Source organism: Corvus brachyrhynchos, unplaced genomic scaffold, assembly GCF_000691975.1.
Source record: "Corvus brachyrhynchos isolate BGI_N302 unplaced genomic scaffold, ASM69197v1 scaffold94, whole genome shotgun sequence".
NCBI lineage: Eukaryota > Metazoa > Chordata > Aves > Passeriformes > Corvidae > Corvus > Corvus brachyrhynchos.
Genome location: NW_008238330.1, coordinates 4,459,221 through 4,476,454, shown reverse-complemented (window position 1 = coordinate 4,476,454; position 17,234 = coordinate 4,459,221). Strand labels below are relative to the sequence as shown.

Below are 17,234 nucleotides of genomic sequence, written 5' to 3'. Positions count from 1 at the left end.
AAATCCAAAAAGCCAAAGAAGTAAAAGGGGTGAAAAAAAAAAATCAATGAAGATAAAAATGTTATAAAGTATATATGTTAGGTTTTAAAAGAGCATATCCTTCCTGTAAAGCCTAGGATTCTCCCATGTTATTCTTGTAAAGTGTCTTTTTTCTTGTATTCTCTGTTTCAAAGAGATGTGAGTATTTTGGATGGTGAGTATTTTCACTGTGGACCCTGACAACAAGGATTCAACTGAGCCTGAGGCAAGTGTGTTAGCCATTTAGTGTTGCACATGCAAGAACCTGGCTCAGTCAACTGTCCATAAATGTTCACTTTTTAATGACAGGTACATTGTTTCCTAGATGTATATTGTTTTAAGTACTTAAAAAAATTGCAAAGCGGTACTCCCGGAATTACTAATTCATCAAGTGTTACAGCTGGCAGCAGTTCTTGATGCTACAGTGTCTACTTGATTTGAAACAAACAGCCTTGTGGCAAAGGATTTCTTTAAACTGTTTTTGGAACAGGAGGAGACCTAAAATACAGTAAACATGAGCAAGGCAAAATGTGTTTGACTGATTTTTAAAAATATGAAAAAAGCTGCATGCAAATACCAGGTACTTTTTGGTATTTGGAAATACCAAGAACTTTTTCTTTCTGGAGTGTATCTTTTCTATAAATTGTAGACACAGCTGCAGGAAGCAGTATAACCCAGAGGTTATGACCACAAAAACACCTCAACCATTATATACTACAATATAAATTCTAAATTTACAGCTGGTAATCTTAATATATCTAAGGGAGTTTGAAATAACTTCTATTTAAGCTTATCCAGATAAGCTTAATGCTGAATATTTGGGCTACATATGCCTATCTTTCACAAATGCAGAGGTAGAAGGAGTAAGACAGCGCTTATTTGCAGGCAGCAGAGAAAAAACAGGATTTTGTTTCCATCTGCTGTTCAAAATTACTAAGTGAAACAAACTAACCTGGAACACACAAGCAACCAGGAGCACACATGCTCAACTGTCAAGTTATTTATATTGCCCTTTCTGGAAATGTGATCGATTTCCTCCATTTTATGGAACCAAACAAAGCCTAGGCTACCAATTCATGATCCTAGATAGTCCAGGATAAATGCTTTGGGTAAAAGGACTAGAATAGATCCAAGTGCCAAACAGAACAACAGAATACCTTGTATTTATAGTTGCCTGCAGCCATGGAGATTGTGAAGTTCACTGCAGAAGGCTTCCAGTAGCTTCAAAGACAGCAGCTACAGGGATTCAGTGGTATCTGTAAGCCAAGTATTAGTGCAGGCAGCTGTCTGAACTCCTACTGACTGGTTCCCTCCATCTCTCTGCCCCTTATAGATTTCAAATGGGCCTTAACACTCCAAGGAAACTTAAAAGTACAAATACCTGTGAGTACAGAAATACAGACTTAGGTAGGCTAAATTTATAACTCACCCTCCTTCTCTCTGACCTCATCTGTGAAAATCAAGGATATGCAAGCTCTATTTCCTATATGAGCTGCACCATCTCCTGATAGGAGACTGGATGTCACAGAAATGTTTAGCAATCTGTATCCCCAATGGCTAGGATGGTAGGATTTATTATCACACTGATGCATTCAAAACTGTGCCTTCAACTTTCAGTTTGGTGATAAGCATTGGCAAACTTAACTTGAGTTTAATATTGTTTTTTATCTAGTAAATGGCTATTTGAGATCCCCTAGGAGCTCTTCTCTATCTGTGTTTTCAAAGCTCATATGTCTTCTGGCTTCCTTTATGTCATGAAAAGTGTTTTCTCTGCTCATTTACAGACTGCTGTGCAAAAAGCAGCCTCTGGAAATGGCTGGTGTGCAGCATATCGTAGTCTACAAATATATTACAAAAAGACAGCATTAAACCTTTTAACAGCTACTGTCAGCCCTGCCATTTGCATCTGCTCCTTTCAGAAACAATCTGATGCTCTTCAAATGGTGAAGTTAAATGGCTGCAGTGCTACATGATGTTAATGGGCAGATATTTCCTATCTCCTCATTGGTTACCCTGTCCAGGCACTCCCTGGCTCCAGTATGTGGAATACCAGGAGTGCTGCACTGGTGAGTGCCCACAGAAGGATCACTTGGCTGGAGGCACAGAAGTGGAGGGTGAGGGAAGGGGGTACAGAAAGAAAAGGTTATTCCAGGCCTCTTGTTCACAGGGTCAAGCAGGTCTCTGCTCCTGTTCAGGGAATGCAGGATGGACTAGGCAAGCATTGGTCTGCTTTTACTGTGTGAGAGCTGCAGGCAGCACAGCCCCTTGTGGTGGCAGGCTGGGGAGCTGCAAAAGTACCATTGCAGGGGCTCCATTTGCTGATCCTGCTGCCTGCTGTCCCACCTTTAAGGATGGTTTGCACTTAAAAGCTGCAGGAGAGCTGTTACTGTTCAATTTGCTTCAGTATATGTGATAATTTACTTTCCCATCAAATATAACAGGGAATACACATATTTGTGCTAGCTATTTCTACCCACACAATGTGTGTTTATTCATTACCCTCTCAGCTATCTGTCTTTAATTAGTTCCTCAGCTGAATACTTCAAGCTGTGCTATGCAGGTCTGGAATGTTTCTTGTTTTACTAATGAATTTAATTTCCTTGATCATAGCTCAGTTGCTATGAACTACTGACTCTTCATGTGTAAATAAGAGGGAGGCGATGTGGAGTGCCCCTGGCTTGCTTTTTGTGATAAGTGATGATGTTTACTTGCCTAAGTCTCTTCAAGGGTGTGAGTACAACTAGGAAAGAGGGGACGAGTAACAAGGTGGAGAGAGAAATCTACAGCACAACCCACCACTTCTCTAAAGTTCTCAAGGAAAAGGTCAAGTCTAATAACTCTTCCTATGATGCATATTTAATACAGTCTGCCAAATTCAGAATCCCTGGAGCCCAGAAAAATAAAATTTGCACTTTAGAAACATTTGAATATTATTCAAGAATAATTTTGGTTCTTACATACTGAAATCACAAAGGAAAAGAAATTGTGTGGAAAATCATTTAGTATTTTCCTTATTTTCACGCATGGTACTGCATAGAATAAAGCTGATATAAATCGAGTTTGATAGTCTCACGTTACATTTTCTTTCAACATCAAATGCATTTTTCGGAGGCAGAACACTATCTTGTTTTGTCCTGTTAAATCACTAAGCATACATGCAATTTTCTATTGGTTTAGGATCTTGGTTTGGTAAAGCAGCCGGGTTGGGGTCTGTGGCTCAGACCCAGGAAGCCGTGGCAGCTCTAGAGAGAATGTCCCACAAGGGACAGTCCCCCAGAGGTCTGCGGCGGTCCCTCGGCCACTGGGGTGCCTTCACAGGGGGTGCCTGTCTCAGCAGGCTGTCGGATCTTTAGTGATTCAGCAGGCGTGATTTCAGCTTTTGTCCTGCGAGGCAAACCCCAGGCTGGACCAGGAGAAGAGAGACTGGAGGCTCGTTTAGCAGTTCCGCATGGGGCAGCTTTACTAGTCCCCACTCCTGCGAAGGGGAGGCTAGGGACGAGCTCTCCGAACTCAAAGGGGAAAAGGGCTAGATCTTATAGGGATACAAAGGTGGGTGAGAGAGGGTAAAAGCCAATGGGTTACAAAGGATCTACATAGGGTCTCCCAGAGGATCACGGTTCTGTGTCCTCTCTCGCCGTGATCGCAGAGTGGTGCCTTTTCCAAGGGGATTCTGCTGGGAGGTTATGCAATCTCCTTATCTCAGCAAGCCTCCCTCCAGGGCAGGGGCTGGGCATATCCCACAGTTTGGGTTTTGCTCATGTATTTCTGGATGTGAGATTGCTAGCTTGGGCTAGTAATTACCAAGTGATTTCCAGGATTTTGACAAGTTTCTAGAAGTGATTCCAGGAGAATTGATGGAGGTGGGAAATCCAGCTCCTGATATATATATCCTTGGGTCTCTGGCTTGTTATGATGTCCACTAGCTTCTATGCCACTGAAGATCAGGAAGGAACTGAGGGAATTTTTTTTGCCATTTATATTCCCTTCCTCAGGACACTATAGATTTGTGATTGCTAGGCAGACACAAAAAAATCATACTGGTCCCTCAGCTGCTTGTCTATGTGCTTAGTAGCAGTCAAAGAGAGCTGCCACATGTGGAAAGACACCTTCCAGGTGCTGGTTGAGCTACTGCATCAATTATTACATCATCATATTAGCAGGATTGTCCCGTAAAACCCAGGAGAAGGGAACGCCTGACTTACAGATCTTTACTCAAGAAAACACTCAGCCTGTGGTCTCTGGCCTTCTCCTGGGTCACAAGGTATCATATATTTAACAAGCATGCAAGGACTGAAGTATGTGAAGTGTGGGGAGAGTCTGAGGGGACTAGGTTTGCTTATCCCCGATCCTTGTGATGCCTTAGGTTTTAGCTTTTATATTTTTCAAATCCTGTACTGCTTAGTGTGTAACTCTGAAGTTTCTTGTAGCCTGTTAATTTCTGCTCTCTCGTGCTAGGCAGACATAACAAAGCCTCTCTGGGCCTGCTCTTCAAGGACACCCAGACCGTCCTAGGCCCAAAAGTATAAACCAAAGAGCCTCTAAGGGGGGCAAGTGGAGGGGAAATTACATCATTAACTGAAGCTTTAATTGGAGAATTAACCCTGATATGCAAATGAACCAAACCTATAAAAGTGTGAAGAACTCGTGACCTGTCGTACATCTTGGGGTCCATCTTGGCAAGAGCCTCTGGCTCCCCAGGGGTACCTTTAAAGGCCTTTCAAATAAATACCTACCTTTATTCCCTTACTCCTGTCTAGTCTCTGTTTTTAGGAAGCCTCTTAAGACATCACTTGTTTCAGAAAATATTTTCAATACAATGTGAAATAAATTTATCAATTAAGGGCTAAAAAGATAAAGAAATACAATAATGAAAGTCTACACATTTTTGTCATTTAGGGGTTACAACAGCTCATGGATTTAAGCAAAAAATCAACAAAACACTTTTTCTTTCGTGTTGCCGTGGGAAGTTGTTATTGAACTGATAACGACACACATCTTGAATTCACAGCTTCAGATGCTAGTTTGCCATTTTCTCAAGAAATTGCCTATTGCTTTAAGCATCTTAATTTTATTTGCTTGTATCTTGCCCTAGACTACTACATATTTTCTGAGGCTGGGATAGCTGCAATGCACTGTATGATAATAACATTTTTATTTAATGACTGGCTGTCCTAATGGGATCCCAAAATTGCCTAATGATATTTTGGAGAACAATCAGATTAGCCACCTGAAATACAGTGTTCACAGAGAATAGGGAAAACCTCTCTCTGCATGGTGATATAGAGAGACAAACTTCAGAATAAGGAGGGGTAAAATATCAGTTAATCACATTACGATTTAAGCAGGACTGAGGATACTGCAGGAATGTTTTCTTTTATTTCACAGAAGTGAAAGCTCCAAAATCTCTATCTCAGCATAAGGAGTTACTTTGCATTTAAAGAAAGGAAAGAAGGAGTGTCCCTCCCATGAAGGAAATATTAAATTTAGTTTAGTTTTCTAGCAAGACCTTGCCATTATTGGAAAACACTGAAGCTTTTGAGAGTTTTGAAGGAAACGGAAAGTTTCTTGAAACTGTTAATGAAATGTAAGTACACTGAGCACGTTGGTTTGAAAATTTTACTTCAATTTGGGCATTTTAAACAGCCATTTGATTCAAAACTTCATTTATAAAATATAGTTAAACAGTGACGAAAAAGGCTCTTTTGTAAAATGTTGAAAGTCAAGGTTACACTGATGTCCTTACATCGATGAGAACTTGATAACCAATGTGTTCTGTTATATTTTCAGAGTTTACACAGCAAGAATTTCTGAGAATTTGCTCTTCTTTTGGAATGGGAAATTAAAGTATTTCTTGGAAAAATCCCTTTTCCACTGCCTTTTTTGGAGCATCTTAACTTTCCTGGAAGATATCCTGCCAACTGTGGATCAAATTTGCTTCTGCCTGAATCTAAAATACAAAGACACAACAACAGTTCATAACAATAAACTCTTTTAAATTTAACCTTACCATAGCTAATCTAAAATAAATGATAATGGAAGTTACTTGAACACTGGAAGATACATGAACTATGTTCTGTGTGTAATAATTGATTTATACTGATTTACTTCCTCAGTTTTCAAAAGCAAAACTGTTTGGAGTGATAAGGCAAAAGTTTTCCATCAGCAGGAGTTCATGAAACCAAGGGTAAATAACAAAATATAGATACAGTGGGCATGCTGGAAATTGATTAGCTAAAGAACAGGCTGAAAAGAAACTTTTGAAACCATAAATCACTATTGGCTCTCTTTCCATAACTGCTTCTTTGAATGTTGTTCATGAAAAATATTGCTCCTCTGAATTAGAGCAAATCAGATGTGGAGCTGATTCTTCACAAATGAGACTTGAAATATAGGCATACAAAAATGTTAGAATTTGCTGCTTAATATTGTAAAGTTGAAAGCTTTATGATTCTGCAAGCTTAGCTAATACCTTTGAAGTACAGATTACTGTAAGATCCTAACAGGAAATGGATAGAACTGCTCTGTATTGCTTTAATGACAAAAAAGGTACTAGTTTGTAAGGTACAGGATTTCCCCCTCATCTCCTTTTAATTCTATCTGAGCTGATTCAAAATTAAAGCTTTGACTAAAATTATCAGCATTTTCAAGTTTCTTCTTCGTTTCCCTTGAAGAACCAAGATAGCACCTCACAAAAGATAAGTTTTAAGCACAGAAAAGAGGAAGAATGAAGTGGAATCAAAAACTTTCCTCTGAAACCTGCTCTGTAAATACCTAATTTATGGCACTTCACAGGTTGCCGCATTAATTTGGAACCCAACATATTCAAACTCAGAAATTTAACAGTGGAAGTTATCCATAGCATTATCACTGGAAAAGGGAGTAAGTAGGCAATACTTCATAGCTCTCTTACAGTTTTCTAGCCCTTTCTCTCCCACATTTGCAAGTTTTTCCATAGAAGACAAAGGTCAGAAAAAAAGTTAAAAAATAGATCAGAGAAAAGGAATAGGAGGTTAATTTTTAATATATATATTCCACTTCTCTCAAACTATTGCTATATTCCCTTTTAACAGTTCAGACTTCTAATCACTTCCCAAAAATGCACAGCTTTGCAACTCTGTGTTAATAGGTAGTTCCTTTGGGAACTGCATCATAGTTCTACATGAAAATCTAGAATGACCTGCTTCACTGAGAGAGAGAAGGATCAGGTAACATTCCTTCAAAAATTCAGGAAAGCATCTGTATAATAATATATATACCCATATAATAGGACTTGATTATGGGAAGGTTTTGAACTGAAGCTGTCAAAATTCAGTCCTACAGTCAAAGGTTGGGGAGAATAGACTGTGGGATAAGAAATCATTATGAATAGCAGCTGTGATTGTGAAATACATCCATGACCATCCTTTTTATTCTCTCATTGAATAGAAAAGGTTCAACTATTGTAAATGCTTGTATTTAGACACAATTAGAGTTAGTGTGGCTCCCCAGCACAGAGATCAGTGGTGCAAGTTTAACAAGTGCCAAAGGTCTCCAACTTCTTCTTAGTTTTTCCATCTTGGTGATTGAACATTTTAAGCATTACTGAGACACTTTATGTTGTGTGTCAGATATTGGGTGCCATGAGGTTATAACTGGCTATTCTCCATCCTACTGCCAATCACTTATCTACATCTAAATGAGACTCAATTTGCATAACTTACACATAGTGATGAATGACACTGACCTCACTCTACCTTGCCTTCAATCATTTTCTCCAAAAGTATGAAAATGAGAAAGAGTTCAGCCTAAAAAAATAAATATAGATAATTCCCTCCCTATTATACCTCATTTCTAAGATAACTCAGGCTTATAGGGTGAAATTTAAAGGTGGCTGCAAATTTGTACATGTAATAGACAGGATTCCAGCAACTTCTCAATCCCCAGTTTAGTCACAGGTTCTCCTAATTCCTTATGGCTTTACTGGCATCTCCTTCTCACTTTTCTATACACTGTGGGAAATCTCTCATAATTTCATTCTTAGATTTTGTATCCTGCACAATTGCTTTTCTTACTTTGCTTTGGTAAGATAGTAAAATGCATTACAATCACATAGATGGTAAGATGTTTGAAATTATAATTAAAACATAACTTCAAGAGGATTTGAGTTTAATATGAACTGCTACTGTATGTCATCTATCAGACTAATGATGCTTGCTTAAATTCCCTAGGAATCTAGAGACAATACTTTACATGAAATGCTTCAGATACTTCTTTTTTGCATTAAAGAAGATAAAATTAACTGCAATATAATCATAATGATGAGGAGAATTTGAATAAGATTAGCTCTTAATTGCATTTGAATTCTGCATCACTGAAACATAAAGCTCATAATTCCCCGATGGAATTTCACCTTTTTTTTTGTTTTTATGATCAGTTGGAGAATTGAACATGGGCATAGATTGCCATATGTTTTCATTACTTCAGCAAATATGTAAAAAGAGCAAAATTTATTAGTTCATTGATATTTGAATGAACTGTCCTCTGTAGTTTATACCAACATATACATTTAGGTAGAATGGAATGCATATGAGAATTAAAGTTAATCAATAATAGGCAGGTCTGTTCCTATCTTAAAAGTTTGCTGTCTGATTTACATTTTGTGATGAATCTGGAAAGGGTGGAGATGTAAACTGGGGAATTGTGTTACTCTTTGTACCTACATTCACATATGTGTGAAACAGGTGTGACTTTCAAAGGCAGTAGAGCATGCACAGAAAAAGTAACTAAAGGAAGGTAAACAGGAAAGATGAACAGGCTGAAATGCATTTCCCATCAAAACAGATCCTCAGAGCATACTGCCTTCATGACCTTAAGGAAAAGTCTCCAGCAACGTAAGTTGCATTCATAATGAAAATACACTCTGAATGACGGTGTAATCTATAATACTGTCATACACTACCAGGTACTAGGCAAAAGTGTCATAAATCTCACTCTTTTGAACAAAGCACCCAGGTTCTACTGGATCTTTGCAAAGCTGGAAAAGGATTAAAAAAAAGGTTTCAAACTGCATCAAGAGCCATTGTTTGTGGTTAAAACGACCTCTCCTCGGTATATTCTAACAGGATCAGGTCCACCTTTTTATTTTTTACCTTGGGTTACTAATGTTCATGTGGCACAAACTGTATGGGACATTGTTTTTCCCAATGTGACAAAATTAAATTTTTGATTCTACTGTGACTTTTTTCTCTTGCACTATTTGCAGGCATCCTGTTGCTTCAGTCTGGCATAAAAAGACATGTCCAATAGGAAAATGGTTAAACTCTGTGTGATCTGTACTTTTTCCTGCTCTGTAAGATGACTAGCTCTCAAGGGTAAGGTTTGCTTTCAGAAAGCAAACAGAACAAAATCTGACAGAGAGTGGGATACAATAGAGAATATTTATATATAACCTATGAGTCAATATCTTTCTGTGTTAAAACTATGTCATTTTACAAGCCTTTATTCCATGGATACACATGTATTCAAAGTTTGAACTGAAAGAGAATTTTATGGCCATGTAATAAACCTCAGTAAAGGTCATGTACTGCAGAAACATTGAGAGCTTATAAATCATTAATGTCACCAATTCCCTGTGGGTTTGGAGATGATATAGAAAAAGAAGCCTTACATTCAGGGTGGTATGTAGAAAGAGCACTTGCAGAACCTTACAGTCCTGTGGAGGCTAATTTGTCCCAAATTTGTAGGCCAAAATGTCTCCTGTTGTACAAATGCAAAGAAGTAGGAGAAAGGTGTCTAGAATGATTAGTTAGGTTTAAGTATTATCACAAAGAAAGAAAATATTTTTGGAACTTGAATAATTCTAACCATACATGTTCAAACGCTGTTCACACTGCCTACCACTCCCCATCCCCTAAATCCAAAGACAATTCCAGGCTGATTTGCGATTTTGGAGACATTAGGTCTTCTCATTTTGGTACTGTCCACCATGGGTCATCTAAAGTAGAGGTTATCTCGCTGAAAATGTACATAACAGGAACTTCTAAATTAAATTCAAAGGTTTTTGGTGTACAACATCAGAGAATCCCTTTTGAGTATAATTACAGTGCTTTTGAGAATTGGTTGCAAATTGAAAAGGATGACAAAACTACCAGCCAGAATGCCAGCACTTGGAGCACTTTGCAGCTCAGGAAGGATATGAGAACACACATAAGAGAAGGACATACTTTATCCCATGTTCACCTTTAATTTTCCTGCATATTTCAGCATGACAGAGAAATGCTCTAAATTCATGTGAACAATGGAGATTTTCTAGCTCCTATTTTCAAGACAGGCAAAGTTTTATTCACATGGCCAGAAATAGCCTATGCTTGTATGAGATAACTGGCCACAGTCTAAGTTTTCCTGGGAGGTGAGAAATATTTCTCTTAGAAATATTAAGACTCCACAGGAGGGCATTTAAGCACTGCTTCCTAGAGAAAATATTTCTGCATGAAGATGAAAATAAAATCTAGTTAAACTTCACAATAAATTTAACTATGCATTATAAAACAGGGTTAAAGGTGAAGGGAAAGTGAAAGTTCTAAGAATGAGAAATGAAATTATTTAAATCAGATATTAAACAACCTCAAAAGAATGGATTTTTTTACTTAGAAAGTTGTAGAAAAATAACCTAGTGGGTAATTTTTTTTCTCTTGGGCCTCTGAGGAAAGCAATTGCATATGAAGGATAACCACAGCAGTTTGATTAACTAAAGCGTAGATCCCTACCTAAATCCAAACCAAAGGCTGTTGTTTTCACTGAAAAAATCAAATGAGTCTGAAATAGTACTTCTTGGTTGGCAGGCTGCTTTTATTGAAAGGATGCTTTTCTTCTGTTTTGCTGGTAGCCCTGGAATGACTGTGATAAGCAGTGAGCACAATGTCTTGATGTATTTTGAATGAATCTGTATTCCACTTGAATTGCACAGTTTACCATCTAGTGCAGCACATAAAGAAATGCTGGGGTAATAGATGTGGAAATCCAGCAGACAAATTTTTGTGCGTACTGAAGGCACCTATAGGTACTGGTGAAAAAAATTTAAACTCTTAGATGGATCAAGTTTTGATCTGTATTTTCCTTACTGAACATATCGCAATTCATTTGGAAATCATAAGAAATTAGTAATAATAGAAAAAGTTATAAAATAAAAATAATATAAAAGAGGATTGCTAGATATATCCAGCAATATAAGCAAACAAACAAAAAAAAGGAATGTAGAAAAATCTAGAGCTTTTGATTAGTTTTCTAACCATAGTGGCAGAGAAGTAATTAACACCTCAAAAGGGAATTGTCTAAATTTCAGATATGTCATCCCATCACACAAGCCTCTGGCAGAATCATTGCTTCAGGAGTTTCAAAAAAAACTTTTTGTATTTTCCTGAAAGCACTCTGGCTAGGTTTTGTTTTTTTTGGTAGGGGACATCGCTGATGTTAATTCTCATTTGATACCATGTTTTCACTTCCATTAACCTGTAAGACAAATCACTATATAACTGGAATGTTGTCTAAGACAAAGTAGGAGTAAATTGTTTCTACTTCCAGTAGAGGACTCAGTTCCAGTTGGATCTTTCAACAATTCAAATAGGTTGTTTTTGTTTGGTTGTTTTCTTTCTGGGATACTCTCCAGTTTACCTTACCTATGTATGAAACAGTAACAACACTGCAGATCTCTCTGAGTCAACACACTGCACATCCTACTAGAGAATTGACCTTGGTCATAGGTTTCATGTGTAACTGGAAACTGCACTGTAAGGCTATGCTATTTTTTTCTCTGAAACTCAGGTGGTACCCTTGAAAAACAAGTTCAAGATGTTGAAAGAGTCCTCAATTTGCAATGTAATGAAAATGGATTTAGCATGCACATGAAGCAGTTAATTTATTTTCATTAAAAGTGACAGTTCTGAGTCACCAAACTGCACATGTGATGCATAAGAAGTACTTAAGGAATACAAACCCACACCTTACCAAGGATACCAGCCTCTAAGCACTGACCCTGGCAGCGGCTGGCCGGTTTAGATAAATGCAGAGTGGTTTTAATAGAAACCCAGAGTCACAAAAAATGTGCATGGCCATTCCACTGTCTGAATAAATAAGCCAACTCTGCTGGAACATTCTAAAAGGAGTAAAGCCAGAAGTGATATTCAGGAATGAAAGAAACAAAGTATCAGTCATGAAAGGAGTAATGATGAGCCATGATCAAAACCATTGAAAAAAAGAACTCAAGGTGTATTTCCCCTGAGAACACACATGCACAGTCATATGCACACGTGCACAAACAAAATCAATGCACTGATGGAAGAACTGGGTTTTGATTTTTTCCTGAACTTCTCTTATCTGTCAAGGGGACATTTTTTGTCTGTCACTGCAGATTCTCCAAGCACACTGCTGATACTGGTCTTCATGAAAACTTAGCTTAGAAAGAACCACAGTCAATGAATGCAGCTGCTTCCTCCTCCACATTTTGAAGATTACAGATAATAGAAGTAATACACAAGAAAATGATTCATGGCTCAGAAATCAAAGTCTTACTGGGAGGATAAAACCTGTACAGCAGAGAAGATGGAAAAAACATAAATCTGAGCTGTGTAAAAAACATCTCCCCCTTAAATTCTGTCTTTTCTATAGAAGAAATGGGACAAAAGGAAAATAGACTCAAGGAGAAAAGCAAATCTAGAGCAGAATAGTCAGTCTATTCCCCTCTGGGCTTATAAAGAGCAAACTCGAATCAAAATCCTTGGAAGTCCTTGGGAAAAGGATACTCTTAGCAGGTGGCAAATATAGAAGCTTTGTGAAAACCGTTATTTTCCTAAGAGGAATGAAAAAATTTCTTCAGAAGGTGCCAGAAGCCAGAAATGTAATTTTGATTCAATATGATTTTTGATGAAATCTCTGTAGCAATAGCCCCACCATAGCAAGGTAAGTTATTCGGTTTGGTTTCAAAAGAAATTACCAGATCTGCTTTTGAAGCTTTGATCTACCACCTCAGGCTGAGCTTAGACAGAAAAAACCCTCAACATACTTGCATTCTTCTCTAAAGGGAGAAGGCTCAAGGTGCCCCTTTGCATTACAGTGAAATAGCATAAAGAGATGGACAAAGTCTTTCTATTACTGGTTGGCCAAGGCTAAATTCAGGGCAGCTGAGGAGCCCAGGTCCTATTACACAAGTATTAGAAAAACTGTAATAGGTCTGTAAAAGAATTAATCAGTGTCTCAAAGTTAGCTGAAGAATAAAAATTATTAATTTGTGGTTCTATGGTGCCCATTTTTCTATATCCTGCACAGAACACCTTCACTTCAGAGAAAACAAGACTAGTTCCCTTATCCAGTATTACTGTGGAATCTAAGGACTGATTTTCTTTGTTTACACTTTTAATTCCAGTTCGGCTAAGAGGATATTGAGAATGTGCTGATAAACTGCCTCTGTCATTCTGCAAGTACAACGCTCATACCGCAGTGGTCAGGAAGGACAGCTTTGCTTTAATTCTGCGTAGAGCTGACATTTGCTGAAAACCCTTTCTTGATCTTTGAATCATTGCAATACAGTGTCAAAAACCCCCACCAAATTCATCTCCTGTTTGTGCATCTGTTCTCCATGAAATTGGATAAGTTTGCTTTCCTGGTAGATCACCACTTAGAAAAATCTTTAGATATTTAGAAAGCATTCCTCAACATTAAAATAGCAAAGAGACATCCTGGATATTAAATCCAAGGCGCAAACCAGGCCCCAGACCAGATTTATGGGATTTTTGGCGCAGTGACTAGATGAGTCTTCATCATTCTGGTAGAACAAGGCAGCTTAACCAGATCTTTAGAGGGGTAATAAAGGCCCTTTTTGCTGAATACTTTTCAGAATGCAAGTAGAGTTTTCTGAGGTGCAGTTAAATAAGAAAAATACTTCTGGAACACAAAGATGTGTAATCATGAATAAACCAGTTTTCTGATCTTTATCTCCAACAATAGCCACTATTTGAGAACAGGTAATAAATCAGGCAAAAAGAAAAATGAAATTGTCATTTGTGGGAACAAAATAAAACCTGTATTTTTGAGAGAAGAATAGTTATTTTTGCAACAGGAAAACAGTTATGATTCTGCAATCTTCCTTGGTTTGTGTCAAAACAAATTGCACCGAGATGGATGATTTTCAGATTTACTCTGGTCAGTCAATAGTGTAGGAACAGTTAATTGTCATGGTCTCTGCTGATTAATGGATCCTTCAGAATTTGATGAGCATGGGATGAAGTGAACTGCATGAAATAACAAATGTCTTTGCTTTCTTTAATCCTCTTTGCCCTCAGATAGTAAGCTTTCAGCTGTCTCTTTAAGGACTGCAAAGGCCATCAGTTCTGTGGTACTCTTACTCCTGTACTCATGTGCAGATGTGAGTTGGCCTAGGTGACATACCACTGTCACTAGATATTACACAGAGGTAGCTATGAAGTGTGTGGCAAATTATACTGTAGTTCTGATGGGAAAACATGACTTCATGTGCTGCAAAATATCACTAGACTATGGGTTGATACAACACATGGCATGGACAAGATGAGATAAGTTGTCACAGTATTGGCTGCAACCACAATGAGAAATTCTTCTAAATAGGTAAGTTTTTATTTGACTGGTTAGGCACTCCTACTTTTTCCACCTTACTTGCAAGCAAAACAAAAATCTGTATTTCTTAGCCAGTCTTTATAACTGTAACTGAATTTCATTTACACATGCAACTGAATTTAACTGAACACATGAACAGTCCTGTGATGACACTCAACATCTTTAGTACTAATAATGCTGGTTTTGATGCATGCAATACACCAAAAAAAAAAAAAAAAGAGAATGAATTGCTTTGTAGTTTGTTGCTCTTCTTGTTGTTGTTGTTCTTAATACTTTCCCAGAAATGTAGTACTTTGGATCTTTCCTCTAATTTGGAACAAAAGCACAGTTTAAAATTTTGGCATTTTCCCTGGAACAGAAACCTTGTTTTCCACAAGGTGAAACAGCAGATGTTGTATATGTTCAAGAAAGAATACAAAGGGGAATGCTTAGTAAATGCACTGGGAATATAAAACAGGAGCTTTTACTAACTGTAAAGGACTAGGCTCTATATTATCTCCTGTGAGAAAAATTATACCAGATTTTTGACAATAATAGATGGTGATGGAAGTAAAATCAAATTTATTCATAGGCAAAGTTTTTTAAAAACTACGAATCATATCTGTAAAGTATGTAGAGAAAATTAAATTAATCAGGATGGTAGGAATACACCCGCTCACTTTCCCAAAAGGCTGTGTCACTCAGTCACATTCTAATAAAGGCTACTGCCTGCTCAGATGAGGTTTCATTTATACTAATACTTAGAAATGGCTCACACTTTAGAGACTGATATTTCTAGAAGCACTCAGATTCAGGATATGAATAATATAGGTGCAAGAAAAATGCTATTCGTTATTTTTTGTCATCAGTTGTAAGAGCCTATTACAAAAAAATTTATCAAACATAGCTGAGACACAAACAAACACAGACTGACCTGTGACTGGTCAAACACCATAAATAAAAAGCAATAAATATATGATGTGAATATTTCTGCATCACCTCAGTCTTATAGGCTGAGTTATAGTACTCTTTACTGTGGATGGGTTTTATACTATTTATAGATCACACAAATATTAGTTGTTTTAAACTAAATCAGACTACCTTTCCTTACTGCACCTATTGTAAGACAACTGCCTTAAAACACAGTGGACAAATAAAACATGTGTGTCAATTGCACAGAGTTTAAATTTTTGAAGTGTGATTTAGAAGGACCTTAAACAGTTGCTATGCCTTTGGTAGTGGATTTCACCTCCTGAAATATAAAACAGACTGAAGCAAGACTACAGTTTTCCTCACTGCATTCCAATTTTGAGTGTGTGTGAGGTGGAAATTGACACAACACTGATTTACTCTATCACTAGATGATCAAATTGGAGGATGTACACCTCCTAGCATCACTCAGCCTGGAAACCAGCGACTACTCCAAAAATCTCCCAACGCTTTATGTGGAAACATCTAGTCCTGATACACTTAACATTTGATAACAATCTTGTCAAACTTTATGCACCTATAGCCAGAGATTACAGTGATAAGTTTTGCCATCATGCTACCATTTATATCCTGTAAGCATAGTAATGATAATGACACTGACAAGAGCACCCAACAGCAGCACAGATGTTGAGAGATGTTATTATGCAATCTGTATTACTGCTCATCTATATAAATTTAGTTGAATAATCCAAGTTGCCACATTTACCATAAAATAAAGATGAATATTGATATTTTAAATGAAAATATAAGCCATTATATGTGTATTGTCATAGTCAAAATTTCTCAAATCACATCATGATTTCATAGCAAAAGGCCTTTTGAGCAGACCGCCATAAGTTCCCACAGGGTGCCTCCAAAGTTACCCCTTTCCAACTGGATTTCTACCCAGGAGTAAGCGGAAGAAGACCAGAGGACTTACGATCTCCTTGGCAGCGCACGGGACCCACGGACACCTTGGCTTCAGACCCAGGCCGGTCGAGGTCTCCAACCACCACCTGGCTGACCGGTAGGTGCTCTTTGTATGACAACATCCCAGAGTCTTTCCTCCTGAATTACAGAGAGACAAAAAGAAAGCAACTGTGAAACATATGAAATTATTTTCCTTGATCTAAGCACCAAAAGAATAGGTATGCAAAAATTGCATGCAGCTCAAACCCCATTTTAGTTAGCAAGACCACTAAAATTCAATTTATAGTCGTGTCTTAGAGCCCCTCATTTCAACTGCAGCAAATAACCTAGTGCTTTCTTCATGCTTGGACCAAATCACTGTGCCCAGTTACAACATTTTTCCTTTATTATTTCAACAGCTGAAACCAACTGGCATTGAGTGTTCTTTCTTCCAAATAGAAAATGAAATAAGCAATATTTAATGAGGTATTTTATCTCTCAGCTGGTTTTCTCTGTGGGTTTTTTTTTGGCTGTAGATTTTTTTGTTGGTTTGTATTTTCTGTTTTGTTTTGTTTGTGTTTTATTTGTTTTTTGATATAAACACATAAAAGGCTAAATTATCCACAAAGGAAAAAATGCCCTATATATAGTGTTAAGACCATACTTTTGGCATAAAAGAAATAAAAAGGAAACAGAATAAATCCAAGTATTTCTCTCTGTTCCACCCCCCTCGCCCC

General features: G+C 37.6%; 1 protein-coding gene across 1 annotated transcript in view; it reads right to left on the bottom strand.

Annotated features, from left to right (window-relative positions):
- The window catches only part of CNTNAP2 (contactin associated protein-like 2), a 1,035,043-nt gene that overhangs the window by 146,672 nt on the left and 871,137 nt on the right, over nucleotides 1-17,234 (bottom strand). Inside the window, exon 15 of the mRNA XM_008633839.2 lies at nucleotides 16,529-16,656. Within this exon, the coding sequence (XP_008632061.1) occupies nucleotides 16,529-16,656 (128 nt within the window). The remainder of the gene's footprint in view (nucleotides 1-16,528; nucleotides 16,657-17,234) is intronic.